Below are 12,724 nucleotides of genomic sequence, written 5' to 3' on the forward strand. Positions count from 1 at the left end.
AACTTGCAAATGTAGTTCCGATTTTCGAAAAGGGTGATAAATCAATAGCATCAAATTACCGTCCCATTAGTCTCACGTCAATCATAGGCAAGTTGCTAGAGTCAATTATTGCTACAAAAATCAGAAGCCACCTTGAAACATTCAACTTAATTCATCCTTCTCAGCACGGGTTCACCCAGGAACGTTCTTGTCTCACAAATTTGCTTAGCTTTTTCTCAGAAGTATATGAAGCGGTAGATAATGATAAGTCATATGATATAATTTATTTAGATTTCAGTAAAGCATTCGATGTTGTCCCTCATGAGAGATTGATAAGGAAGGTAGAGGCACATGGAATAGGTGGATCAGTATTAAAATGGATTAGGTCATGGTTAACTGGTAGGAAACAAAGAGTCAGCATAAATGGATTAAAGTCAGACTGGGGTGCGGTCAAAGCCTTCGACAGAGTCCCCCACGAAAGACTAACTAGAAAGGTAGAAGCACATGGCATCAAAGGTAAGATCCTTAAATGGAATAGGGCGTGGTTACAGGACAGGAAACAGCGAGTGAGCATTAATGGCACTAAGTCCCATTGGAGCAACGTCACAAGCGGAGTTCCCCAAGGCTCAGTACTTGGACCATTATTATTTATTATATACATAAACGACATAGATATCGGCATAGACAGCAACATAAGCAAATTTGCTGATGACACTAAAATAGGACGTGTTATTAAATCTGACGAGGACTCCACAAAACTACAGGAAGATCTAAACAAATTTTTCGAATAGTCTGAAAAATGGCAGATGAAATTCAACGTGGACAAATGTAAAGTACTCAGTATAGGAGATGTAAACAGGGAAACCAGATACCAGATGAACAACGATGCCATAGAGAAATCCGACTGCGAGTGAGATTTAGGAGTAATGATAAGTAGTAACCTTAAGCCAAGTAAACAATGTGTTTTTGCTCGTAACAAGGCTAATAAAGTACTTGGGTTCATACAAAGGAGTGTTAGTTACAAGACTAGCGAGGTAATCCTAAAACTGTATCTTGCTCTTGTGAGACCACACCTGGATTACACAGTTCAGTTCTGGTCACCGTATTACAGAATGGATATAGAATCCTTGGAAAGAATTCAGAGGAGAATGACAAGACTAATCCCGGGCATTAGGAACCTTGAGTATAGAGACAGGTTAAAGCATCTTAATTTGCACTCCCTTGAGAGACGTAGAGCAAGGGGCGACCTGATAGAGGTGTATAAGTGGAAGGCAGGGCTAAGCAAAGGGGACATTACAAAGGTACTCAAACTATCCAACCAGGAGCGAACTCGTAACAATGGTTTTAAATTAGACAAATTTAGATTTAGGGGTGAAATAGGTAAACACTGGTTTGGAAACAGAGTAGTGGATGAATGGAACAAGTTACCAAATATCATCATTAACTCGAATACGCTGAATAGCTTCAAACATAGGTTGGATGCTTATATGAGCAACAGGGGTTGGGTGTAAACGGGACTGCCCAGTATGGGCCAATAGGCCCACTGCAGTTTCCTCCATTCTTATGTTCTTATGTTCTTATACCAAAATGGGGAGAGTGATAAATTCAGACAGTGACTTTGAACACCTTCAAAGAGATCTAGATACCTTACATGAGTGGTCAGTAGACTGGCAAATGAATTTTAATACTGATAAATGCAAGGTACTACAGATAGGGAAGACGAATACAAACGTTAAGTATAAACTAGGTAACACGGAAATAGAAAACTCAGTTTGTGAAAAAGATCTAGGTGTATTAGTTAGCAACGACTTGAAACCTAGAAAACAATGTATTCGCGTTCGCAACAAGGCAAACAGGATTCTTGGGTTCATATCTAGGTCTGTGAGTAACAGAACTGCTGACGTTATCTTGAAACTTTACCTAGCATTAGTGAGGCCACACATGGATTATGCGGTTCAGTTCTGGTGTCCTTATTATAGAATGGACATAGATTCTTTGGAGAGAGTACAAAGAAGAATGACAAAAATGATCCATAATATTAGAAACCTTCCATATGAAGAAAGACTGAAAAGCTTAGGCTTACATTCATTAGAGAGGCGTAGAGTTAGGGGAGATATGATAGAGGTGTACAAGGGGTAAGTGGGATTAACAAGGGTAAATGGAAGATGTTCTGAAGCTCAGTAATAACGAAAAAATTAGAACAAATGGCTTTAAATTAGATAAATTCCGATTCAGAAAGGATATAGGCAAGCACTGGTTTGGTAATAGAGTTGTGGATATGTGGAATAGGCTACCGAGTGCTATAGTAGGATCGGGGACGCTAGGGAGCTTCAAGACGAAGTTGGATAGGCACATGGAAGTGCTGGGATGGGTGTGAAAGGGATCTGCCCTGTATGGGCCAGTCGGCCTCCTGCAGTATCCCACTTTCTTATGTTCTTATGTTCTTATGTTCTAACCAGTTTAGTGTTAATTGGGAGAGGTCATCTGCCGGCTGGAGATCTCCAATATATAGGCTCTGCACCCTCTTCCACGCGTCATTCTCATTCAGTCATTCATATCCCGACGATTTTCAAAACACTATCGACGGAGTCACGCTCGTCACTACTCAGGTGAGGAGGGAGACTTTCCTCCCTAGCACCGCGTCTCCAGCTAGCAGGGTCTCCCATAGAAGACATAGTTCAGCAGCACCTGCTGGGCCTCCCTCAGGTCACATGTGAGTCTTTGTCAGAGCTATCCATAGGGTGAGTTACTTACGGTGGGAAATGTATCCGTTTCATGTGGTGTCCGAGAGTCTGTGTCTAGTAACGTAAATATAATGTCCGAGTAACTTCGATATAATATGCTATTAATGTGTCTGTGTCATTGAGTGAATAATAAATAGCTGTACCATTAGAGGTTAGGTTTAGAAGATTCTCCCCTAAGAACGTAATATCAAGGTTAAGTAACTAACCGGCCACGCTACCACACTTCCTCTCTTTACATCCCACAACTAAATATTCTATCTATACTTTCTGCCTCTAAATCCACCCATTACACAAATACTGAATCGAAAGAACAGAGAAACGAGGCAGAATCGTGATAGCAAGGACAACCTTTATCGTTGTGTTATCTTACTATGCCTGACCAATGTCATAACACGAGAACAATCCCAAGGAATATAAGTAGAAAAGAGAAAAGGGTTACAGCATAAAATATAAATTCGGTCGATTCCCTAATCTTACTTACAAACACAATGGTGGTGATTGTCTAGGTCTACGATAGTTTTGTATGCTAAGTAGACAACAAACTAAGGTTTTCTCAACTTAAACTTAGGACGTTATGAAACCCAAAAATACAAGTTAAGCGGAAGAAGTAGAGCGAGCGTTTCACCTCCTCACTACACGAGTCGTAAGGATATGAGAAAACGAATCCGGATATATACCTTACCGACTGAGAATTCGAACATTATGACTCGCTTCTGCCAATCGTGTGGTTATAATGACAAATTTAGCATAAAAGGTCCATCAGACCCAAGCAATATCAACTAATTACAATGCAAACCTATAAAGAATAATACGGAATGCTACATTTTAGGTAAAAAATAAGAAGTTTTTGTACAATTAAGGTAAAGTGATATTAAAACTGAAACATCATGGACGTATACAAAGTGGTATAAAACTCTCAACACTCCTTGTGACAGCTGAGAGTACGTTATGATGAAGGCACAAAAATGAATACAACTTTACCCTTGTTCTTAGATCCTGTCAAGGTCCCCACCTGTTACGATCTCAAGTATAAAGGGATGAAAAATGTGCCTGGTACTTTAAGGGAGAACTTTTTATGTATTGCAAGTGCCACTGCATGTTATGACCATCAGGTCTAAAGAAATATCCTATTTCTGGGCGGTGACCAAGAAGGTCTATAAAAAGGGAACCAAAATTAAACAATTTACTGATGAAGATTAAAACTTACAAATTAATACAAAAAGAAAAAGGTAAATTTTTACTTTAGGACACACGAGTCTCTAGGGGTTGACCAATGTGTTTTCCAGTGTATGTTGGTGTTTTAAACGAATCTGACCATCATTTTTGTCGAAAACTGAACCGCACAATCGAGGTGCGGACTGACTAGCACAAGATTTAGGTGCAATAAGACCTCTGCACTCTTATTACTTACACTTCTAGATATAAAACCCAATACTCCGTTTGCCTTATTACGAACATTAACGCACCGTTTTCTAGGCCGTAGATCCGGGCTTACAAGTACCCCTAAGTCTCTTTCACAAGTCGACTTCTCTAGGTTGATGTTGTTAAGGCTGTATACATTATAAGTATTTGTTCTTCCAATATTAAATATGCTGTACTTGCTGGTGTTGAATTTCATTTGCCATTTTCTGACCACCCCTGCAGTTTATATAAATCCTCCTGTAGTGCATTTGGATGCTGCCCTGAATTAATCTGCCGCCCTATTTTGGTGTCATCCGCAAACTTGCTTATGTCACTGCTCATCCCAGTATCTAGATCGTTTATGCAGATTATGAACAAGATTGGGCCCGGTACTGACCCCTGGGGAGCCCCACTGGTTACACAGCCCCACTCAGATTTAACATCATCTACACTAACCCTCTGTGTTTTATCGTTGAGCCATGATTTTATCCAATTTAAAACTTCTCCTCGATACCATGAACCTTAACTTTTCTCAGAAGCCTCTGATGCGGTACTCTGTCAAACGCTTTGCTAAAGTCTTAAGTAAATAACATCGTAATTATCGTCATTATCTACTACCTCGAAGAATTTCTTAAAAAAGTCAGACTAGATTTTCCCTTTGTAAACCCATGTTGAGAGTCGTAGATTAATTTGTTTTTCTCTAAATGCGATCGGATGCTATTTGCTATAAATGATTCAAGAAATTTCCCCACTACTGACGTCAGACTTATAAGCGGGTAATTTGACGCTGATGCTCTGTCTCCCTTTTTGAATATGGGTACTACATTTGCCTGTTTCCACAAGTCTGGCACAACTCCCGTGTCTAATGATTTGGTAAATAAATTTACGAGGGGTCCGCTAATCTGTTCCTTACACTCTTTCAAAACTCTAGGGAAAATTTCATCCGGCCCTGGGGATTGGTCTTTAATTTATTTATCTTCTTAAGAACATCCCCTTTTCTGATAGTGATATTCTTTAATTACTCTTCTTCATTTACCCTAAATATCAGTTCCACCTCTGGATTTTCCTCGTGAATTTCTTCTGTGAAAACTGATAAGAAGTAGCGGTTTAATGCTTTGCTTATTTTCTCAATATCATCGATCACTTCCCCTCTCTCTGACTTTAAAGACCACACTTTGTCCAGGACCTTTGTCCTATATACCTGGAAAAATCCCTTGGGATTCGCCTTGGATTCTCTTGCTAGCCTGATTTCGAAGTCCCTGTTTGCCTTCCTTACATTTTTTTTAACATTCCTAGATAGTTCATTATACCTATTTCTGAGCTGCTCCTTCCCTCCATTAAAAAAAAAAAATATTATATATATATATATATATATATATATATATATATATATATATATATATATATATATATATATATATATATATATATATATATATATATATATATATATATATATATATATGTGTGTGTGTGTGTGTGTGTGTGTGTCCACACGAGAATCTCGGAAACAACTTTACCGATCTGTAGTGATGATGGATGGTGTTATATGTAGTGATGATGGATGGTGTTATATGTAGTGATGATGGATAGTGTTATATGTAGTGATGATGGATGGTGTTATATGTAGTGATGATGGATGGTGTTATATGTAGTGATGATGGATGATGTTATATGTAGTGATGATGGGTGGTGTTATATGTAGTGATGATGGATGATGTTATATGTGGAAAGAAGGCCCCCTTGAACTTTTGCAGTTTATTCAAAAGTATAACCTTGGGAACTCGGTTCCAAATATAGTAATAATGCTGAGGATTTTCCTCACAATTGCTGTTAGTGTTGCTACCTGTGAGAGGAGTTTTTCGAAACTAAAACTGATCAAGAATTACTTAAGATCTACTATGAGCACCTTGCGGTTGAGAAATCTTGCCATACTGTCTATAGAGCGACAATTGACAGATGAAATAGTTTTTGACAATGTCATTGAAGAATTTGCCAACAAAAAACAAAAAAGTTACTTTGTAGAAAGTTGTAGTTTTCATTTCAGAAATAAAGATGGTCCTAATTTTTTACACTTTTTTTACTTTTTTCCCTATCCTATATGTCGTTTTTGCTTTTTGTTTAACTGTTACTTATAAAGTTTAAGTATGTTTGGTGTGTATTTAAAGCATACTATATTTGAGTATGTGAAAGTACAGTAATATTATAATGGTACACAAACTATTTAATATATATATACTGTATATATATATATATATAAGAGTGAGTCACTGTGCAATATGTATTTTTTGTGGGGGCACGGGGGGGGGGGGCAAACTCAAGGGCCGCCCCGGGCGGCACACACTCTAGCTACGCCACTGAAAACTTGTCTGCTTAACCCTTATTAAGCCAAGCCAAATTGTCTTGAACTGTGATATTGTAAAGGGTGAAGTCAAAGTTGGCATCAGAAAGAAAGAACTTCCCATTAAGGGGCGTAAGTTTGATTTGGGGAAATGATTTAGCAGGAAGTTTAGTGGTTCCAAACTTAAAAGTTGTTGAAAAACCATTGTCAAAAAGCCCCACTGAACGGTTGGACAAAGAGAAACTGCATCTCTTTCCTGTATGTGCAGTCACAAGATCCCAGAAACCCCACTTGCAAACGTTCTCCCTTCAGTTCAACTCAAAGCTCAAGATGATGGTCTCGCTTTGGCTAAGGGTAGACTCGTTAAAGTAGACGGTAAACCCTCTACCAAAACCACTTGTTTTTATTTAAATATTGGAATCTTGATGAGAATGTATAGACCTCCAGAGTTAAATAACTTAGATACGTGGTCTGACACATCAAATTGTAGTACCCAAGTCGATTCGTAAGTCTCTGGTGGAGTTGGCCCACGAGGGACTTCCGGACGTTTAGGAATTCTCAAGACAATAAGAAACTACTTTAACATTACTATTGGCCGGACATAAAGAATAGCGTCACTACGTTTGTATAATCTTGCCATGTATGTCAGGTGGTGGGTAAACCCAACCAAGTCATTCCTCCAGCTCAATTAAAACACATTACTGTAGTTTGAGCCATTTGAAAAAATTGTAATTGACTGTGTAGGCTCTCTGCCCAAACTCGTAAAGGAAATCAATATGTGTTGACAATGTGTGCTGCCACACGATATCCTGAAGCCTACCCTTAAGGTTAAAGCGTCTTATTTTGCACTACCTCGAGAGACGTAGAGTGTGGGGCAATATGATAGAGTTGTATAAATGGAAGTCCGGGATAAACAAAGTGACATTACAAATTGTACTCGATCTATCCAACCAGGAGCGAAATCGTAACAATGGTTTTGAATTAGGCAAATTTAGATTTAGGCGCGAAATTGGTAAACATTGGTTTGGAAATAAAGTAGTAGACGAGTGGAACAAGTTACCAAACACCATCATTAACTCGAATACGCTGGATAGCTTCAAACAGGTTGGATGGATATATGAGCAATAGGGGTTGGGTGTAAATGGGACTGCCCAGTATGGGCCAATAGGCCCGCTGCAGTTTCCTCCATTCTTATGTTAGGCTGGGTTAGGTTAGGTTGTTATGTAATGCTCTGGTAGGTTGGTTTGGGTTGAGTTATGTTAGGCTGGATTGGGTTATATTCGGTTAGCGTTAAGGTATTTAATGATCAGGTACAAGTCTTCAGGTGATCTGTCAACTGTGGTAGAACATCATTAGTCACGCTCATGTGTAAAGGATAAAAAGTCAATTTCTGAGTTGTAGGTTAAAATTTATTTATTTATTTATTTCATTTATTTACAGGTACAATGCAAAAATGAAACTATTACTATTCCTACTAAACAGTAGTAGCTGTAGAAGGGGTAATGGTGTGTTTTTCTCTTACAAAGGCTGTTGGTGCGTGGAGGAGGAAGAGGAGAGGTGGGTCGAGGAGGAGGATATTCATATTGATAATATTTATATTTAACCGTTTATTTACCCATAATAATATACAGAATGGACTATTGTGACGGTATTGACATGGCTGAGCCAAGTGAGAGCATGAGCTCTCAGTGGCATCTGATATATAGGCCTACTGTACATGTTGTATCACTGGTGTGTATTGGAGGGGGAGAGCACCTCAAGGGAGAGCTCCTCCAGGGACTGCTTAAAAACGTCAATCACCTTAGCGAGACTTGGGCGGTGCTGTGGGCTGCGGCAGAGCATTTTCTTGCACAGGTCTTTAACCCCTGGCGGCCAGAGGTTGTCAAAGGTGTTTTGGGTGTCGGAGATCATCACTGCAAGCGAATAAATGTCGCTGGCCGGGGTGCAGGGTTGACCTTTAAATAGCTCGGGGGCGTAATGGCTCCCGTACGGGTTGCAGCGTAAGGTCAGGTGGCCACCTTCGACTCTTGATAAGCCAAAGTCGATAAGGTGGGAGGTGAAGGATCCATCGGGATTCTTCTCCAGCAGAACATTATCCCCTTTAATGTCATTATGGATGATACCCCGGCTGTGTACCTCGGCTAGGCCTTCAGCTATGGGTAGGAAGAGGTTTATCGACCGGGTGGGAGATAAAATAAATAAATTATCGATAATGTCGTACAGTGATTGACCCTGGCAGACTGAGAAGATCATTACCGGGTAATCGATGCATGACCCCAGCAGGATGGGGGATCCACCAGCGCCATTTACTTTTAAATTGTTTTCTATCTCACTTTTAAAGATCTTGTTGACGCCATGGCTTACTCCTATTTTAGCGCAGGCAGGTCTGTTGAAAAACTCTCCCAGCAATACTTCGCCACTGACCCCTTCGCCCAAAATACCGGTCTTTTTGAACATTTTTTTAAAGTCGGCATAACCGAACTCCACCAGGTGTGATCCCTCTTGGTAGCTAGTCATCTCTTCTGCCATCTTATTTGGAAAGTTATTGAGATGAAGCTAATGAGGTAAACTTTTTTTTCGGGGGGTAAAGTGTAACTGAATATATAATACGGTTGGAATTTTCACATGTGACAAAAGACTCACAAGAAAAGAGTGACTTATAGTATAGTGATAGTGATGTAATGTTCTGCTGTAGTGTAGATGTGCTGTAGTGTAGATGTAATGATATTGTAGTTTATATCTGGTGTAGCGATGATGTAGTCTTATATGTTGTAGTGAAGATGTTGTAGTTTTATATCTGGTGTAGTGATGATGTTGTAGTTTTATATCTGGTGTAGTGATGATGTTGTAGTTTTATATCTGGTGTAGTGATGATGTAGTCTTGTATGTTGTAGTGATGATGTAGTTTTATATTTGGTGTAGTGATGATGTTGTAGTTTTATATCTGGTGTAGTGATGATGTTGTAGTTTTATATCTGGTGTAGTGATGATGTAGTCTTGTATGTGTGTAGTGATGATGTGTAGTTTTATATCTGGTGTAGTGATGATGTTGTAGTTTTATATCTGGTGTAGTGATGATGTAGTCTTGTATGTTGTAGTGATGATGTAGTTTTATATCTGGTGTAGTGATGATGTAGTCTTGTATGTTGTAGTGATGATGTAGTTTTTTATGATGATGTAGTTTTATATCTGGTGTAGTGATGATGTTGTAGTTTTATATCTGGTGTAGTGATGATGTAGTCTTGTATGTTGTAGTGATGATCTGGTGTAGTGATGATGTTGTAGTTTTATATCTGGTGTAGTGATGATGTGTAGTTTTATATCTGGTGTAGTGATGATGTTGTAGTTTTATATCTGCTGTAGTGATGATGTTGTAGTTTTATATCTGGTTTCGTGATGATGTTGTAGTGATGATGTTGTAGTTTTATATCAGGTGTAGTGATGATGTAGTTTTATATCTGGTGTAGTGATGATGTAGTCTTATATGTTGTAGTGATGATGTTGTAGGTTTATATCAGGTGTAGTGATGATGTAGATTTATATCTGCTGTAGTGATGATGTAGTTTTATATCTGGTTGGTGATGATGTGTCTTGTATGTTGTAGTGATGATGTAGTTTTATATTTGGTGTAGTGATGATGTTTGTAGTTTTATATATCTGTGGTGTGAGTGATGATGTTGTAGTTTTATATCTGGTGAGTGATGATGTGTCCTTGTATGTTGTAGTGATGATGTAGTTTTCTATCTGGTGTAGTGATGATGTTGTAGTTTTATATCTGGTGTAGTGATGATGTAGTCTTGTATGTTGTAGTGATGATGTAGTTATATATTTGGTGTAGTGATGATGTTGTAGTTTTATATCTGGTGTAGTGATGATGTTGTAGTTTTATATCTGGTGTAGTGATGATGATGTAGTTTTATATCTGGTGTAGTGATGATGTTGTAGTTTTATATCTGCTGTAGTGATGATGTTGTAGTTTTATATCTGGTTTCGTGATGATGTTGTAGTGATGATGTTTTAGTTTTATATCAGGTGTAGTGATGATGTTGTAGTTTCATATCTGGTGTAGTGATGATGTAGTCTTATATGTTGTAGTGATGATGTAGTTTTATATCTGGTGTAGTGATGACGATGTAGTATTATATCTGGTATAGTGATGATGTAGTCTTATATGTTGTAGTGATGATGTTGTAGGTTTAAATCAGGTCTAGTGATGATGTTGTAGTTTTATATCTGGTGTAGTGATGATGTAGTCTTGTATGTTGTAGTGATGATGTAGTTTTATATCTGATGTAGTGATGATGTTGTAGTTTTATATCTGGTGTAGTGATGATGTTGTAGTTTTATATCAGGTGTAGTGATGATGTTGTAGTGATGATGTAGTTTTATATCTGGTGAAGTGATGATGTAGTTTTATATCTGGTGTAGTGATGATGTAGTTTTATATCTGGTGTAGTGATGATATTGTAGTTTTATATCTGGTGTAGTGATGATGTACTTTTATATCTGGTGTAGTGATGATGTTGTAGTGCTGATGTTGTAGTTTTATATCTGGTGTAGTGGTGATGTAGTTTTAATCTGATGTAGTGATGATGATGTAGTTTTATATCTGGTGTAGTGATGATGTAGTTTTATATCTGGTGTAGTAATGATGTTGTAGTTATGATGTTGTAGTTTTATATCTGGTGTAGTGATGATGTAGTTTTATATCTGGTGTAGTAATGATGTTGTAGTGATGATGTTGTAGTTTTATATCTGGTGTAGTGATGATGTACTTTTATATCTGGTGTAGTGATGATGTTGTACTTTTATATCTGGTGTAGTGATGATGTCTTTAATAGTTATAGCAGCAATAGCAACAAAATGCTGAAGTCTTTTTCTCTCAACGAGGAACTGCTCTTTATCAATGTCGTCGTGATCGTGATCTATTAGACACTCATATTTATCATCCAAAAGATTCAATGGGGTAAGGAAGGCATATTTCTCAGCAAGTTCATGAAGCTGTTGAAATCTCAAAGTTATTTCTTGGATCACTCTGTCCAGCGAAGAAAACATTTCTCTCCTCAATTCAATGTCGTATGGCATTTCAGCATCTCGTGATCCTTCACTTTTGGGGGGCGGCACTTTTGGGTCTGCTCATCACCCATATCTGCAGCTACTGGAGACGTTAATCCTTCCCTTTGTATCGGCGGCAAGTTAATCCTCGTCGTGTCTGACCTAACACCTGACCCACACCACATGAGCTCACTGGCGTACTTGTTTGAAGTTGTTTCCTTAATCCTCAACAGGTTACAGGTTGTGTGTGTGTGGCGGGGGGGGGGCGCATAGCAAGGGTGTAGCTCATGACGTGGCCGTGATGATGTGGGTCAGGTGTTAGGTCAGACACGACAAGGATTAACTTGCCGTCTCCAGACAATTCGCCAGACGGACCGCCCCCGCCCCCTAGCTACGCTAGTGGAAGTTTTGGAGAATCACACTCTCCGGTTTACCCTTTCTCAATTCCTGGAAGGCTTTCTTTAAATAAGATGCTTTGAGCAGCCCCCGTGTCTAAGAATTGAGGACTTTTTGAGATGCTAGTATGTTTACATTGGTCACAGGTTTAAGGTTCTTTAAGGCTTCTCCAGATTTAACCTGGAAAGGGTTAGTCGGGCTTTTGCTTTGACCTGCTTTACATTTAGGATCACGACACTTCTCTATGGTGTGACCAGGTTTTCTATAATAGGAACATATTAAAAAGGGGTTCTGACTGCCATTGTTCGATTTACCACCAGCGGAACCAGGGCTTTCACTAGAGGAGGACTTTACATTGGATGGCTTATTTCTGTCTCTGTTCGCAAAAGATCTCTGTATTAGAGCGAAAGAATCGGCTATTTGGGAAGCTTTTATGAGCTCTGGCTCTCTTTTCCCTACGAGCATCAAGATATTAAAAGGTAACTTCTGATTACACTCTTCCAGTACAATAAGTGTTGAAGTTCCAATTGAAAACGTCTTTCTGCTTTTCCTTGAAGTTCGGCTCTCAACTTTTCTCTCTCAAATTCAAGTCTGTCAGCGGACCATGAAGTGGTTGTTCTTACTCTAGTCACGCTTGCCACGTCATCTTTATCAACTTGAAATGAGTGACTCATGGGAATTAAAACCTCAAATGGTAGTTTCCTCAGGAATTCCTGTAGACGCTAACTCCCAACAACGGTATTTTTAAGTACTTCTTCAGTCACTGAACTGATGAACGGAATGTTAAAAAACTTTTTGATTACCCGAT

At 38.8% G+C, this 12,724-nt stretch overlaps 1 protein-coding gene across 1 annotated transcript; it reads right to left on the minus strand.

Annotated features, from left to right (window-relative positions):
- Window positions 1-8,190: 8,190 nt before the first annotated feature.
- On the minus strand, window positions 8,191-8,994 carry LOC121863355 (serine/threonine-protein kinase pkn2-like). The gene has a single exon (XM_042361974.1). The coding sequence runs from the start codon at window positions 8,992-8,994 to the stop codon at window positions 8,191-8,193; it is 804 nt and encodes a 267-aa protein (XP_042217908.1).
- Between the last annotated feature and the right edge of the window lie 3,730 nt (window positions 8,995-12,724).

The sequence above is a fragment of the Homarus americanus genome, unplaced genomic scaffold (assembly GCF_018991925.1).
Source record: "Homarus americanus isolate GMGI-L3 unplaced genomic scaffold, GMGI_Hamer_2.0 scaffold51478, whole genome shotgun sequence".
Lineage (NCBI taxonomy): Eukaryota > Metazoa > Arthropoda > Malacostraca > Decapoda > Nephropidae > Homarus > Homarus americanus.